Raw genomic sequence first — 13,384 nt, forward strand, 5'->3', positions numbered from 1 at the left:
CTTTAAATTCAAATTCTCCATCTCTCTCACTTCTGTTTTTATTTATGCTTTATTTTGAAGACTGAACTGGTGAGCTAGCGAAAATGGGCTTCCAATCAGTCTAGCCACTGGTCGCTGTTACAAAACTGTGGAGTAGGAAAGAAGGGTAAATTAAACAAAGGCCTCTTGCCAGTAGTGACTGCAGTAGTCTATCGTTTCACCCATAAATCCCTCCAAGGACCCTCCATAAGGTGGTGATGGTACCTACCAATTACAGGGAGAAGGTAGGAAGATGGGGATGAGACCCCAACTTCCAACAAACTTAAGAAGTTTGTGTGCCATCTGAAAACAGGACAGATTTTCCTTTATCAGCAAGCTTGCTGAAATGACTGATAGTCCTCCTCTACTAAACAAATTGTTCTAGTACATAGATCCTTTCCCTGGGATTAAGAACATTTATTTCCTATGGGTTTGGTTTTCGTTTTGCAGGAAAATTGTACTACACAGCAGAAAATGGAGGGCAGTTTCCCCCACCTGTCTGTTCAGGGAGGCTATTGCTAGCTTTGGGAAAAAGAAATATACAAGCTGAGCACTCTCCATACTGCCTTCTGAACCTGGTGGGCCCTGATTCATGGCAAGCCCTTCCAAGTATTCAGCCTACCACTGCAGAAACAGACTGAAGATGCTGGGAAGTGGCCTATCAGTAAATGCAGCCTTAGCAAGAAGGAAAAACAGACCATGCCAGTAAGTAACCGAGGAGGTAGGCAGCACAAGCACATTGTGCTCCATCTGCTGCTTTATGGGTGGAGAGAGTTGATGAAGCACTCGATTACTTACTTCTTGGACGCCTCGCATAGGGCAACCATTCTGATTTATTTGACCCAGGCATCGGCTCAGGTCTTTATGTTTCATTTGCTGGGAACTCAGTTCTGCAGACACCAACCAATTTGCCGAGGCCTTTGGCCCTGCTTGCCAGCACCTCCGCAACCGGCAGTTTGTTCAGCGAAGCCCTGCAGCACACACTAGCTGTTATCCAGACAGTCTGCAAGCTGTGGAGCTGCATATCCTCAAAGGCAGGGCAAGAAATTAAGCAGGCTGGCAGAGAAGACCAGCAGCCACAGCCCCTGGCAGACCAGGCTCCAGCCGAGCAGCATATGGACCACTGGAAATAAGCCAAGGAAAAAAGCATACCCAAGAGCATTCTTGGCTTGCTGCCTGAGCTGGCCCAAGGGGTGCTCAGTTCCCTGCCAACCACAGCACCAAACTGCATATGTTTTAACTGTGAAAGACGGGGTGGGGTGGGGAATAAGCCTGGCTGTATAGCCAGAAAAGGGTAATGGGTTTGTGCAAAGAGCAGCAATAGCTTATTGTGAGCCTGGAAGCAGCTTTTCAGTGATGACTCTGGATTATGTGCCAAATAATAACATTAAGAAAATGGTTTGGAGCACATATCCTCACAGGGTTAATTCAAACAATCCAATCCCACCCTTTGCATCTGAGAATGGGGTGCATGTGTGCGTGTGCACAACGGGAAACATTTCCAGGCTGGTTTGAATGCTAATTTTTGTCTCACCTCAGAAACAAAGCACTGGCAGTGTCTGCAAAACTCTGCCTTCCATCCCAGCTGGCCAGAAAGCAAGAGACCTTACTCCTCCTGGGGTGCACGTCCCCAATATTCAAGAGAACAGACCAAATTAGCCCAAAAGCACTGCCGACTCCCGGCTTTATTCATTCATAGCCATAGAAAATACATACCAAAAAAAAGGGTCCCCCTCCATAAGCCCCATGAGATCCAAAACCATATATCAGAATGGAGAGAGGAGTAGCATAGGAACCTTAAGACCTACTCTTTGTAGCATTCTTAGTTCACAGGGAGATACATTTAAAAAAAAGATGTCAGAAGAGCCCTTACTCTTCTCTCGGTAATCATTAGCATAAGCTATAGAAAGACACATGTTGTGTTGCTGCTGCTGCTGTTCTTTAAAGTCTCAAGGTTGCCTCCCGCTGTATAAAGTCATCCTACCACCACAAGCTTCTGCTTTTAGCCGGAGCGCCCTCTGGCTGCAATAACCTGAGCTGAGGCCAAATCAACCCCAGTTGTAGAAATAAATTTTCTGCCAGGCTGGCAAGTAGTCCATCAGTGGCCCTGAAATGAAGAAGGGAGAAAAATGTGAAAATGAACTGGAAGACCTTAAAGCAACATGTGAGAAATTAACTTGCCAACATTTGCTTCCACAACTGCCCCTTCCCAACCAACATCCTGAGTTCTGAAATCACAGGTGGGGCATATGAAAGAAAGGATGTGGAGGGCTATTCATAGGGCAAGAAAAGAGATCTAATATTCATATATCTAAAGGAAGGACTGATATGAAATATATCTCAGGAAGGTGTCCCTTGCATAGACCCCCTTTGTCTTGACAGAAAAGATGTTTGGAGAAGGAAAACCGACCAATAATAATAACTGCTATTCCTGTGTTGCTCAACAGTCTCGATTCTGCACAGAATTGTCATTGCCAACTCCTAAAAGTTGCTATTTATTCAGACAATTTGTAAGCCATGCCTTCATCCACAACATGTACATTTTTAAAAAGCAAGTATGAAAACAGTGAGCAGCATTCAATATAGCACTGAGATGCTTTGGTCAGGCAAGCAGAATTGCTTACACTGAAGGAACAATCTCGTCTTTCCTCTGGCCACATGCTGCTCTGATGGTTCCCTGACTGCCCCACCACCACCACTAAAATCTCCAGGAGGAGATTTTAATGAAATATTAGATCCCAAGCTAGATATAAACAGTGAAGGAAACAATCACCAAATATATGGAAGATTGATGTATCCTACTAAAAGAGAATATACATTTTCTTCAAATGTGCACCAGCATCTTTTTAGGCTGTGGAGATACGTATGTGACAATAGCAGACAACTGCAGCAAAGCATTTTTAGTAGCCACACCTAAAGTCTTTGAAGAGACATTTCAGCTTCACAGATCCTAGTGCCAACTTTTCAAATGTGGAGATCTTCTAGCCCTGCTGCTATCCTTGAATACCCCTCATCTAAGCACATGCTGAGTAGAAAGCCCCTTGAACTGGTTATGCAAAAACCAATGGAGGATTCTCCCTACGGTCTCCTTAACCTTTATCAGCTTCCTTTAAAAAGACCAATCACAGCAGTCAGCTACTTACGAGTGACTAGGCCAACTCCAGGGACGTAATCTGCCAGCAGGCGCAGCAGAAAGAGGATCCTGCCCCTGAAGGAACAGAGAGAGAGAGAGAAAGAGAAAAAACACCTCAGATGAGCCCATGAGAATGGCTTCCTTCCCAATGGGAAAGGGACTCTTGGAATGGAGCTTGCAGACAAAACCCATTGGGGTGCTGAATGCTCGCAAGCCACGGGTTTCTCTTTTAGAAATCCAGAGGTCTCCTTATGGGGGTGGGGATTTTAATACGGTTGAAAAGAAGCCAGCCAGGCAGCCTTACTCAGAGTATCTATCATAGAAAGGAGATCTCAGCAGGTAGTACAGCAGCAGGAGAGTCCGACGCCTCAGCTCCACACGCTCGCGCTTGTTGAGATCTTTCATGTCACTCAGTAAACTCAAACTGCAGAAGGGAAAGCAGAGAAATCACAAGGGGCTGGATATGTGTGTGTGTGTAGAGTGCCAAGATATTCTCCCAATCATTTTTAAAAAAATGATTCTCCTAATCATTTTTTTAAAGACAGGAGCGCAACTAGGCCCCAAGCCTGCCTGAGAGTAGTACTTATTGACCTGAATGATATTCCTCCTAATCTAAGTGGTGAGGAATTTGACAAACACACACCCCCTCCCCCTGTTTCTCACTCTCCCCTTCCCACTTTTATGTTCCAAAGTTGAGTCCTGCTGTTGAAAATGAGTTCCAGAGGTACACCCTGGTTCAAAGGAAGCCTGGTACCATCTCTCAGAGAGCAGGGCCTGTAAGACAGAGTTGTTCCGCCTGGCCTTTGGCTTGGAATCAGCCCGATCCCCTCCCCCTCTTTCCTTTTCCTTCTGTGATGGAACCCCTAATTGGAGACTTCCCTGGCTTTTTGCTTTTTTCTGGCCCACGTAGGACCAGTCTGGATAGTTGGCCTTGGTGAAGAGTTGACGTTTTCTCCCCCCAAACAGTTTTTGATCTGGGCTTCCACTGAAATGAGGCTGCATTTTAAGTTGTATTTTAATCAATTGTTTTTATACTTGATGTTAGCCGCCCTGAGCCTGGTCTTGGCTGAGGAGGGCGGAGTATAAATAAAATTAAACAAACAAACAAATAAATGGGACAGGAGGACAACCCGGCAGCCTCTGCCACGAAAGATAAAGCCCTCCTTTTCCTGCCAGCTCCTCACAGCGGGGCTGCTTCTCCCCTTGAAGCTGCAGAGAAGCACACCACTAGTGGAGTAAAAACAACCAGGTAATCATCATGTTACAAAAAAATTAAGGTGGAAGAAAATGGATCCAGGACCCTGAAGTGCTTTTCTCCCAACTGACCTTGAGATATCCAAGACTGCTGAAAGGAGCCAGGGTCTCCAAGATCTCTGTCCCCATAAGCCTACGCTCACCACTATGTGCAAGAGTTAAGGAACTGAACAGACAAGAGGCAAAAAAGAGACTTCCCAGCCGTCATAGAATCATAGAGTTGGAAGAGACCACAAGGGCCATCGAGTCCAACCCCCTGCCAAGCAGGAAACACCATCAGAGCACTCCTGACATATGGTTGTCAAGCCTCTGCTTAAAGACCTCCAAAGAAGGAGACTCCACCACACTCCTTGGCAGCAAATTCTCATGAGCCCAAGCGGGCTACAGTAGCAAAAATTAAAGCAGGATCAGAATAACAGGGGACGTTAATCTTCAGGCCCATTGACTGAAGCAAAGCCTCCAAGTGTTTGCACAGGAGTCAAGACCCGCTCAGCATTAAGGGCCATGATGCTCCACACTGGGGCTGCAGCTCTCTCTGGTGGCGTACAGGATACACTGCAGGGAGGATACAGTGGAGCAACGGGCGGGTAATGTAGATGGACTCAGCAACTGTTTCCTGGGCACTCAAAGGGGTTGGCCGCTGGTCTGTCTCCATTGCTCTTCGGTTCTGCTTCTCCTCCCTTTGCTGAGGCGCTCCCCAATGTCTGGAGTGCAGGGATGGGGCTAAAATTAAAAAGGAAGAAAGAAAAAGACTCAGCTTTTCATGGATATCATACTTTGGATGAGTAACAACAACAACAACAATTTATTATTTATACCCTGCCCATCTGGCTGGGTTTCCCCAGCCACTCTGGGCAGCTTCCAACAAAATTTTAAAATACAATGGTCTGTTAAACATTAAAAGCTTCCCTAAAGAGGGCTGCCTTCAGCCACCAGCAGTATGTCTGCACTCTCTGTACTTGTGCATCAATTTATTTAATTTCTATCCTAACCTTCCTCCCAAAGACCCCAGGGCAGCCAGCCATCAATCTGTTAAAACAATACAAATTAAAATAATTTAAACTATCTAAACACTTTTTGTACCAGTATGTCAAAAACTGCTGCCGTTTATGGAGATGCCCTTGTGTGTCTGAGTACATTTATACATGTGCACACTTTACATTTGCAACCTGGCAACACATGCAGAAACCTAGTTCTACCGTAGGTGTAACATGGGAGACAAACGAGAAAGATACTCACTGCTATCGAGAGATCTCACAACACGGCTACAGCGCTTCCCCACATATATCCGCTCCTTCCCTATTGAGTTTACCTCCATATCTGTCAGGAGACAGGTAAATAAGACCACAGTAAGGGGCAGGGGGAAAGACCTCCTCCACTCCAGTTCTTGGTTTGTTCAGGTTAGCACATTCATTGAAACAGAACAGCAGACTCACAGGCATGAGGATACATTAAGTCTGAGGAGAAATGTGACCCTCTGCAGACTGCTGACACTAAAGAAAAGCCTGGACAGGGCACCAGAAAATGCTCTTCAAACTTTCTAACATTGGCCTCCCTGCAGGGAGGAAGACTGCAAGCCCCAACCACAGCATGCCACAAGCTAAAGCCTAAAAACAGGGATAGCCAAAGAAATGCCCTCTAGATGTTTTTGGGCTATAATCTCTCATCATCCCTGACCAACGGGCTATGCTGGCTGGGGCTGATGTGAGTCCAGCAACAGCTAAAGGGCCACAGGGAGTTCAACAGTCTGTGAAAGGGTCTGCAAAAACCGAGATGAACAGCTGGTGAAATGACAAAGATTTTTCTGCTGCTCAGGTTACACAAACCCTTCCTTTTCTCAAACCTAGTCAATCAGTTGGCCGGCATTCGGAACTTCCTTCCTGACTAAAGCCAAAGTGGTTGCAATCCACCATGCACTTGACTCACCTTTCTGCTGCAAGGACTGCCTTCTGTCTAGAGGCACAATAGGAGGAGATGTCTGGATGCCAGTTTTGTACCACAGCAAGAGCAGGAGGCGCAAGATGGCCCTGTGGGTTAGAAAAAATCAAGGGCTATAAATGCCAGGCGCACACTAGACGCTTCACCGCCAAGGCGGTAGAAATATATAGCTCTCCGATTTGCCATCACAGGACCATTCACGCAACCTTGCATTTGCAACCCTGTTCAGTGATGTGTGTGCAGTGAGGTTCCTGTCAGGTTGCTGCTGTTACCAGAAGTTCCAGCTACAATCACTGGAGGAGAAGGAAGAGTTAAGACAGCAATCAGGTGAGGGATGCAGATGGGGAGCTGTAACTGGAGGAATCCCAAAGGCATACAGCTCCTTGGGCAGGCCCAGTTGGAACAAGGTGCTATCTGAGTACAATGACCCAATCCAGTCCCATGATGGAACACTGCAACTAGGGAACATTGTAAAACTAGAACAGTGCTCTCAGTGTCATGCAGGAAGTGCCCAACCTAGAGTACAGTGGTACCTCTGGTTATGAACTTAATTCATTCCAGAGGTCTCTTCTTAAGCTGAAACTGTTCTTATCCTGAGGCATGCTTTCGCTAATGGGGCCTCTTGCTGCCCGCGTGCCAGAGGTGCGCGATTTCCGTTTACATCCTGGGGCAAAGTTCACAAGCAGCTACTTCTGGGTTAGCGGAGCTCGTAACCTGAAGCGTTCGTAACCAGAGGTACCACTTTATTGTGGCACATTAACCCTAACAATCAAGGTTCCAACAAGAGTCTCTTTCCCCCGCCTCCCACCAAAGGATTCACATTTACACTCTTGGGATTCACAAGGTGCAATAGTTCCTCTCCGCTGAACACTCACTTGGCCAGCTGGATGAGGACAATGATGGCCCACCGGCCAGTCTCGCCCCACACCTTGGCTGCCCCCATCTCGGCAAAGACCTCCACACATTCAATGACACTCAGCCATGTCAATAGTTTCTGCTGGGGAAGTGCCTGCAAAGCAAGAGGCAAGTGAGAGACAACATATGCAACCGGCTTCAAGGCATAGCCAAAGTTCTCCTCTTAAACTGTAGCAAGGTGACTCTGCAGGGGACTGAGAGGAGGAATGGGTCAAGAGTCCCTCATACAAAGGAAAGTAAGGGAACCAGCTGGATTCCAGTGGCCCTACCAGGCTCATCAATCAGCGAACAACATAGATCTGTGTGCCACAGTTGTGTTTGCCTGCAGGTAGAGAGGTTAGCCGAACTCAAGCTTTCCTGACAAATAAGTTAGCAAAAAGTCTCTTGGGACACATGGTGGGGTAAGTAACAGAGGATGGCTACCTTTCTCATTCCCTGCTTGCAAATCTCTGCTGGGAAGTTACTGTTGTATTTACAACATTGGATCAAATCAGCCTTCACCAACCTGGGGCATGTCATGTGCTGACTAGGGCTGGTGCAAAACATCTGGTCCAAAACATCTGGAGAGCCTCAGACTGGCAAAGGCTGAATTAGCTGGATCTTTAATCAGCAACATATTTCTCATGACTATAAGAAGTGGAACAGTAAGAGCCATTTATGTTGGGAGAAGAGTTCTGCATTCAGTGTTAATAATGCCTTTCTGCAAACTGCCTACATTTACTTAGGCTGCAGTCTTAAAGAAGACCAGGGAGTAAGCTCTCTTGAACACAGCAGAACCTGTGATGTGGGTTTTTCAGAAAATTTCAAGATGGGAAAAATATATACAAATTAATGTAATTTGCATAAAAAATAGTTGGCACTGGAAAATTTTCTCATGCCCTAGAGAGCGATCTAATTTAGCGTGTTTATTCTACTTATGCTTAGTAAACAAAACACACTGAAACTGCCAAGTTTGCCTTATACTATATTTGTAATTGGCATCCATTTAATCATTAATAATTAGTTTATGAAAATAGAAAGCTTTCCACAGAAAAATGAAGGACTGGAAAAAAATTCCATCCCACAATACTGAGCGGGACTGCTTGGTGAGTCAAAATGCTCAGGACTGTACAACTGAGCTACACAAATTCTTATAATCACAGGGGTATAAATAATAAAATTATTAATTATCATCATCATCATCATTTATTTTGTCGGTCCCCTGATGACTGAGCAACCTGCTCCCTTTGTCTCCAAACCTTCAATGCTACCCCATGTCCTCAAACTTTCCTTTAAACTCAGCAGAGCCTGATGCTTTCTGTTCTACCACCACAACTGAAATGGAAGAAGATCCTAAAGAATATATTGATTTCAGTGAAAGATCAATTGGGCTCCTTCACCCACACCCACACCCCAATCCTCAAAGGGAATTACATAGAGGCCAGAGTTCATGTGGTGCACACCAGGTAAAGAAAGAGTTGGATTTTGAATGGCTCAAGAAACTGGTGTCACTCACAATATAAGCCAGCAGTATTCCTGGAGGCCACTGTAACTTTCATCAACCTTCCAGAATGTTGTGGCGCAAGCAGACAAGGGCTGGCAGATGCCCAAGATTCAACCAGATAGCAGCAACTTCAGAATCTATTGCCAACAGGATAAAATCCAGGAGCAACATTCTAGTCCTTGGCATGGGAGACAGTGATTGTACCCCACCTGCCTCTTCTCTTGCATAGAAAAGATTCTTACCACAGAAAGAGGGGGCTGCAGCTCTTTCCGAAGGATCCAGTCATTCAACAGCACCAGCAAATTGGAGGCAGAATAAACTGAGAAAGGAAAAGGTAGAAAAGGCACAGGAAGAATTACTGCTTATAACCAGGAAAAGAAAAAGGCCACTGATTAGAAGAGGACACTGATTTAATCAAACAACCTTTTTTTTGAAGGAGAGGCATCATGAAGGTAAAGTGAGCATTGCCATCTCTGGGCAGGTCTTCACAATTATGCAACTTTCTCAGTTGCACATAGGTAGCCAAGTGTCTTGGCTCTCTTCCATAATCTGGTGCAATGAGTGTGTGTGGTAAACAGGTCCATTCCATTCTTGCCCTTGGCATGATGCTATCAGATGGTATATCTTTATCACCATAAATGCTATTTCAGAATGGATGTTTGCTTATAGTCTTCATAATACCTTTGACCTGAGCTAGGCTGCTAGCACCTGGCAAATATTCTGGCCTTATTGAAGTAGGATGGCTGTTGCAAGAAAGAATGAGCAGAAGCAAATCAGATACAAAACAGACAGTAATTTGCTTGTTTTTAATTAGATATAAATGGCTTAGACATACAGGATCTGAACATCAATTTAATGGAGTGAAACTAGCCATTTGCTGGCAGTTGCCTAGGGCATCAGAAAACATTCACCATTACCATTTATTTATTTAATGTATTTATACACTGACTTGAGAGTGAACTGAAACCCAACAAGATGAAAGCACTGTTGGTAGGCAGTTATTGTGTCTGGGAGTTGCAGAGAAAACCTCTTCTAGATGAAGTCACAGAGATGATTGGTAGTTTGTGAGTACTCCTTGTTCCAACTGCTTGAGCCCCAGAGTTCTGGATGAGTCACCAAATGTCCCCCTTCCTGGATTAGGATAGCTTGGGCACAGCGAACTCAAGAACAAATTGTTGTAATGCACTGTACTTGGGGATCCCATTGAAAATGGCCTGAAAATTGCAGCGTGTGCAGAATGCCACCACTGGATTATTGAACATTACAGCAAGGTGAGATTATATCTAGCCTTCAGGAACTATGCTGGCTGCCTCTGGTACCACACCCAATTTGTAATGTTAGCCTGTAAGGCCCTAGATGACTTAAGACCAAAATACTTAAAGGACCACCTCCTCTTTTTGAGTTTAGAGGTTCTACTATATTGTACACTGTCCTGAAATCCTTCTGGATGAAGAGCAGTCTAGAAAAACTATTAACTAACTCTTTCAAGATGGCTTACATTAAAACACAAAATTACAATAAAATAAGGATGAATTACTGGGAAACTAGTAACTAATAAATGTCCACCGAGCATTACTAAAATGTCATCAAAACCAGCAGCAAGAACGGTATGATAATTTTTAAAACCCTCAAGTGAAAAAAGTGGGCCTTCAGATCATTCTGAAAGGTCTATAGTGTGGCAGTCTAATGCAGCAATGAATTTTAAACCCTGGGGTCGCTACAGTGAACACCCTCTGCCTCATAACTGTGTGTGTGCCTCCCTGCCCACATTATTATCATTTCCCTTTGGGTCAATAGGCCTTCATAAGAAAAAGGATTTTTTCCAGTCCAAGCTCATTTACTCTGCACCAAAACTTTCAGCAACCACTGGGAAATCTTGGCTATGCATTAAATCTTTCTCCTTAAGACAAGGCCTCCTTCAGGTCATCTTCTCCCGACAAAGCATGACATTATTTGCAAAACATAGCATAGGTTTGGGACCCCACAGCCAATCTCCAGCTCTACTTACCCAGCTCAGACAGTTCATGAGAGTCAGAAAACCGACCTGGAAAATAAGCATAAGGAAGACATGAGCCAATATTCCACACTCTTTTGAAAACAGTCCAAACAGGTCTTCTGAGGGAAAGGCTTTGATGCAATTCTTACACAAATATGTTACCCTGTTGCTCAATCAGCCTGGAGGTTAAAATTTCCCACAGAAGCCTACATCTACTCTGCATCTTCTTAACCAATACAGAGCTGCATTGCAGTTTCATCAACAAGAGGAGACACGTCCTATAGGTAAATGACAGATGACAATTCTCCAATTTGAGTGTTTTTGCCATAGCATTGTAGGAATGTAATCCCAGATTTTCCTTTATATTTGACAGACACTGGGGCCACTGTAAATTATGGTTTAAACAATATAGTCATAATAAGGTTAAAAATATTGTTTTTTCCTGATGAACAATGAGCAAATTATTTTATTTTTGTTTCAGATGTTCTCTTGACCAGGTATACTGCAACTTATAGTCAGGTGATGGTTATCATTTGGTTCCATCACCACCCTAACTGATAAAATATGGAAGTATGGAACCAGAGGACTGGTCCACTTGTGGAGTGGGAAATGGTGCAAGAATAGGAAGCAGATGGTAGGAACAACAGTTGTCACAACAGAGAGGCTCTCCAAGCATCTGAACTGGGATAAGTATTGGGAACTTTAACTTATTTATATATTATCCAACGAGGCAGCCAAGTTTGCAGATGATAGCAAATTATTCAAGTGTGGTGAAAAGTCAAACAGACCATGAAAAACTCCAAAATGATTTGTCCACAACAGAAAACAAAATGGCAAAGGAAATGCAGCGCAAATAGTTATAAAGTGATAGACATTGAGGCAATATGGGATCTGAGCTGCCTATGTCTACCTAACAAAGGTACCTTGGGATTTTGCTACTATGTCAACATAAGTGAAAAATTAAGATTATTTTTTTGGTTTGGGATTAATAGGTTTAACAGAAAATGTTAAGGTATTATAACGACTTTATACAAACAAATAGTGCTTTCACTTCAGGAACACTGTTCTTTGTATCCAGACTTAAGAAGGGCATGGCAGAGGGGCAACCAAAAATATTAAAGTGTTGGAATACCTTCCCTTCAAGGATAAGTCAAAGTATTTGAAGTTTTTAGTCTAGAAAAAAGACAACTAAAGCTTATCAAATGATAAATAGTACACAGAGAGTAGATACTTCCCCACACCATCTCATAATGCAAGGAGGTAAAAGTCAGGCAGTGAAACTGATTGGTAGTAAATTCAGGGCAAAGGAGAGTAGTTTTTCCAACGATACACAATTGACTAATGAAATTTACTTTCCCAAGATGTGGTGATGAGCCACTGGCTGATCAGTTATTGATTTAAAGCACTTTCACTCGACCCTTTGGCCAAAAGAGATAAATAACATGCAAGACAACTCCTGCCCTCAAGTTTGCAACATAAAAGGCAGGACACAGAAGCAGGGGAAAGGAGTGGGCGTGAAGGACTTCCTTCCAGGGAATGAATTTGCCTGGTCACCACTGGAAACAAAATAATGGACCAGATGGACTCTGGGTTTGATCTAGCAGAGCTCTTACGGATTGGAAAGTAACTGCCCTGCAGCCACCCAAGGTTGCAACAAAAGTCACCAACAAGGTGAGCTATCTTGGAGCATCGAGTGTGACCTGGGCGCTTTCAAACAGGAGGTTATCAAACTGGTGATTGAAACCGGCTGCAGGCACTGAAACAGGCAGGTCACCCAAACGGGAAGTGGCAGAGGGCTGCCCGAAGAACACAATTAAAAAAATTAGGGTACAGTACTCTTAGCAAGATGCAAAGTAAAGGGATTCATTCGAGCAGATCTCCCTCCAAATCCGAGTCCAAAGGTCTGGAGGATTTGGAGAAGGGACGCACACACACCCCAGTCATTTATTTCTCGCTTGGGGCTGCCACCTTCCGACCTGGCACAACTCCCGCTCCTCTAACAGCTGCTGGGGAAAACTTCACCTGCCGGACTTCTGCCGGCCGCGCAGCTCTGAAGCCGCGCCCACACCATCTTCTGGCGGGGGGGGTGGGAGGTAAATGGTAAACCTTTCCCCGCGGCGACTCTGCGTTGGAGAAAGGGAGCTGGGATTCCTCAACGCCCCCCCCCACCCGCCGGCTTCGGTCTCCCCGGCTCGCCCCCCGCCTACCTGGCAACAGGTAAGAGAGGCCGCGCACGGTGCTCTCCAGCTGAGCCGTGGCCGCCGGGTGTCGCTTCACGTAGTCCTGGTAGCGGCCGCACAGGTGCCGCAACCTCCCTAGCGGCCCCTGCGCGGATCCTGCCATGGCGGATCCAGAGACGGGTGCGCGCCTGCGTGCGTGCGTGCCCCCGCAGCACAGCCGCCCCCCACTCCCCGCCTTTCCCCGCAGCAGCCGGCGACCCACGAACCCGCTCCGAGAACGCCTGACTAAGCACGCATGCGCGCGCGCTTCCGGGTCGTACTTTGCTTTTTTGGGGACACGCCTCCTCCGTCTCCCGACTCTGCTCTTTTATTTCTCCCCCCGCCCCCACACTTGCTCCGCGCCTGCGCAGCTCCTGACCCTGCGATGGAGAGAGAAACGAACCAATCGAGCGCCGAGCGAAAGAACC

The 13,384-nt window shown here is 45.5% G+C and overlaps 1 protein-coding gene across 1 annotated transcript; it reads right to left on the reverse strand.

Annotated features, from left to right (window-relative positions):
* Nucleotides 1-1,673: 1,673 nt before the first annotated feature.
* PEX16 (peroxisomal biogenesis factor 16) lies at nt 1,674-13,223 on the reverse strand. The gene is made up of 11 exons (XM_083603033.1): nt 12,945-13,223; nt 10,750-10,785; nt 8,984-9,060; nt 7,219-7,352; nt 6,332-6,432; nt 5,645-5,725; nt 4,976-5,128; nt 4,478-4,550; nt 3,456-3,575; nt 3,162-3,226; nt 1,674-2,125 (listed from the first exon to the last, which is right to left on the reverse strand). Exons 1-11 carry the CDS (start codon nt 13,078-13,080, stop codon nt 2,067-2,069), a joined length of 1,035 nt encoding a protein of 344 aa, XP_083459159.1. The 5' UTR covers nt 13,081-13,223; the 3' UTR covers nt 1,674-2,066.
* Between the last annotated feature and the right edge of the window lie 161 nt (nt 13,224-13,384).

The sequence above is a fragment of the Podarcis filfolensis genome (assembly GCF_964270895.1).
Source record: "Podarcis filfolensis genome assembly, chromosome: 1".
NCBI classification, from domain to species: Eukaryota; Metazoa; Chordata; class Lepidosauria; order Squamata; family Lacertidae; genus Podarcis; species Podarcis filfolensis.

What these genes read in the sequence shown, in the direction of transcription:
- PEX16 (XM_083603033.1), bottom strand. Translation starts at nt 13,080, where the DNA reads ATGGCAGGATCCGCGCAGGGGCCGCTAGGGAGGTTGCGGCACCTGTGC. An exon ending in GTCCTCATCCAGCTGGCCAA is followed by an intron (nt 6,433 to 7,218) that starts GTGAGTGTTCAG and finishes TCTAACCCACAG; the next exon opens with GGCCATCTTGCGCCTCCTGC. An exon ending in GCAGTCTTGGATATCTCAAG is followed by an intron (nt 3,576 to 4,477) that starts GTCAGTTGGGAG and finishes TCCCTTCTGCAG; the next exon opens with TTTGAGTTTACTGAGTGACA.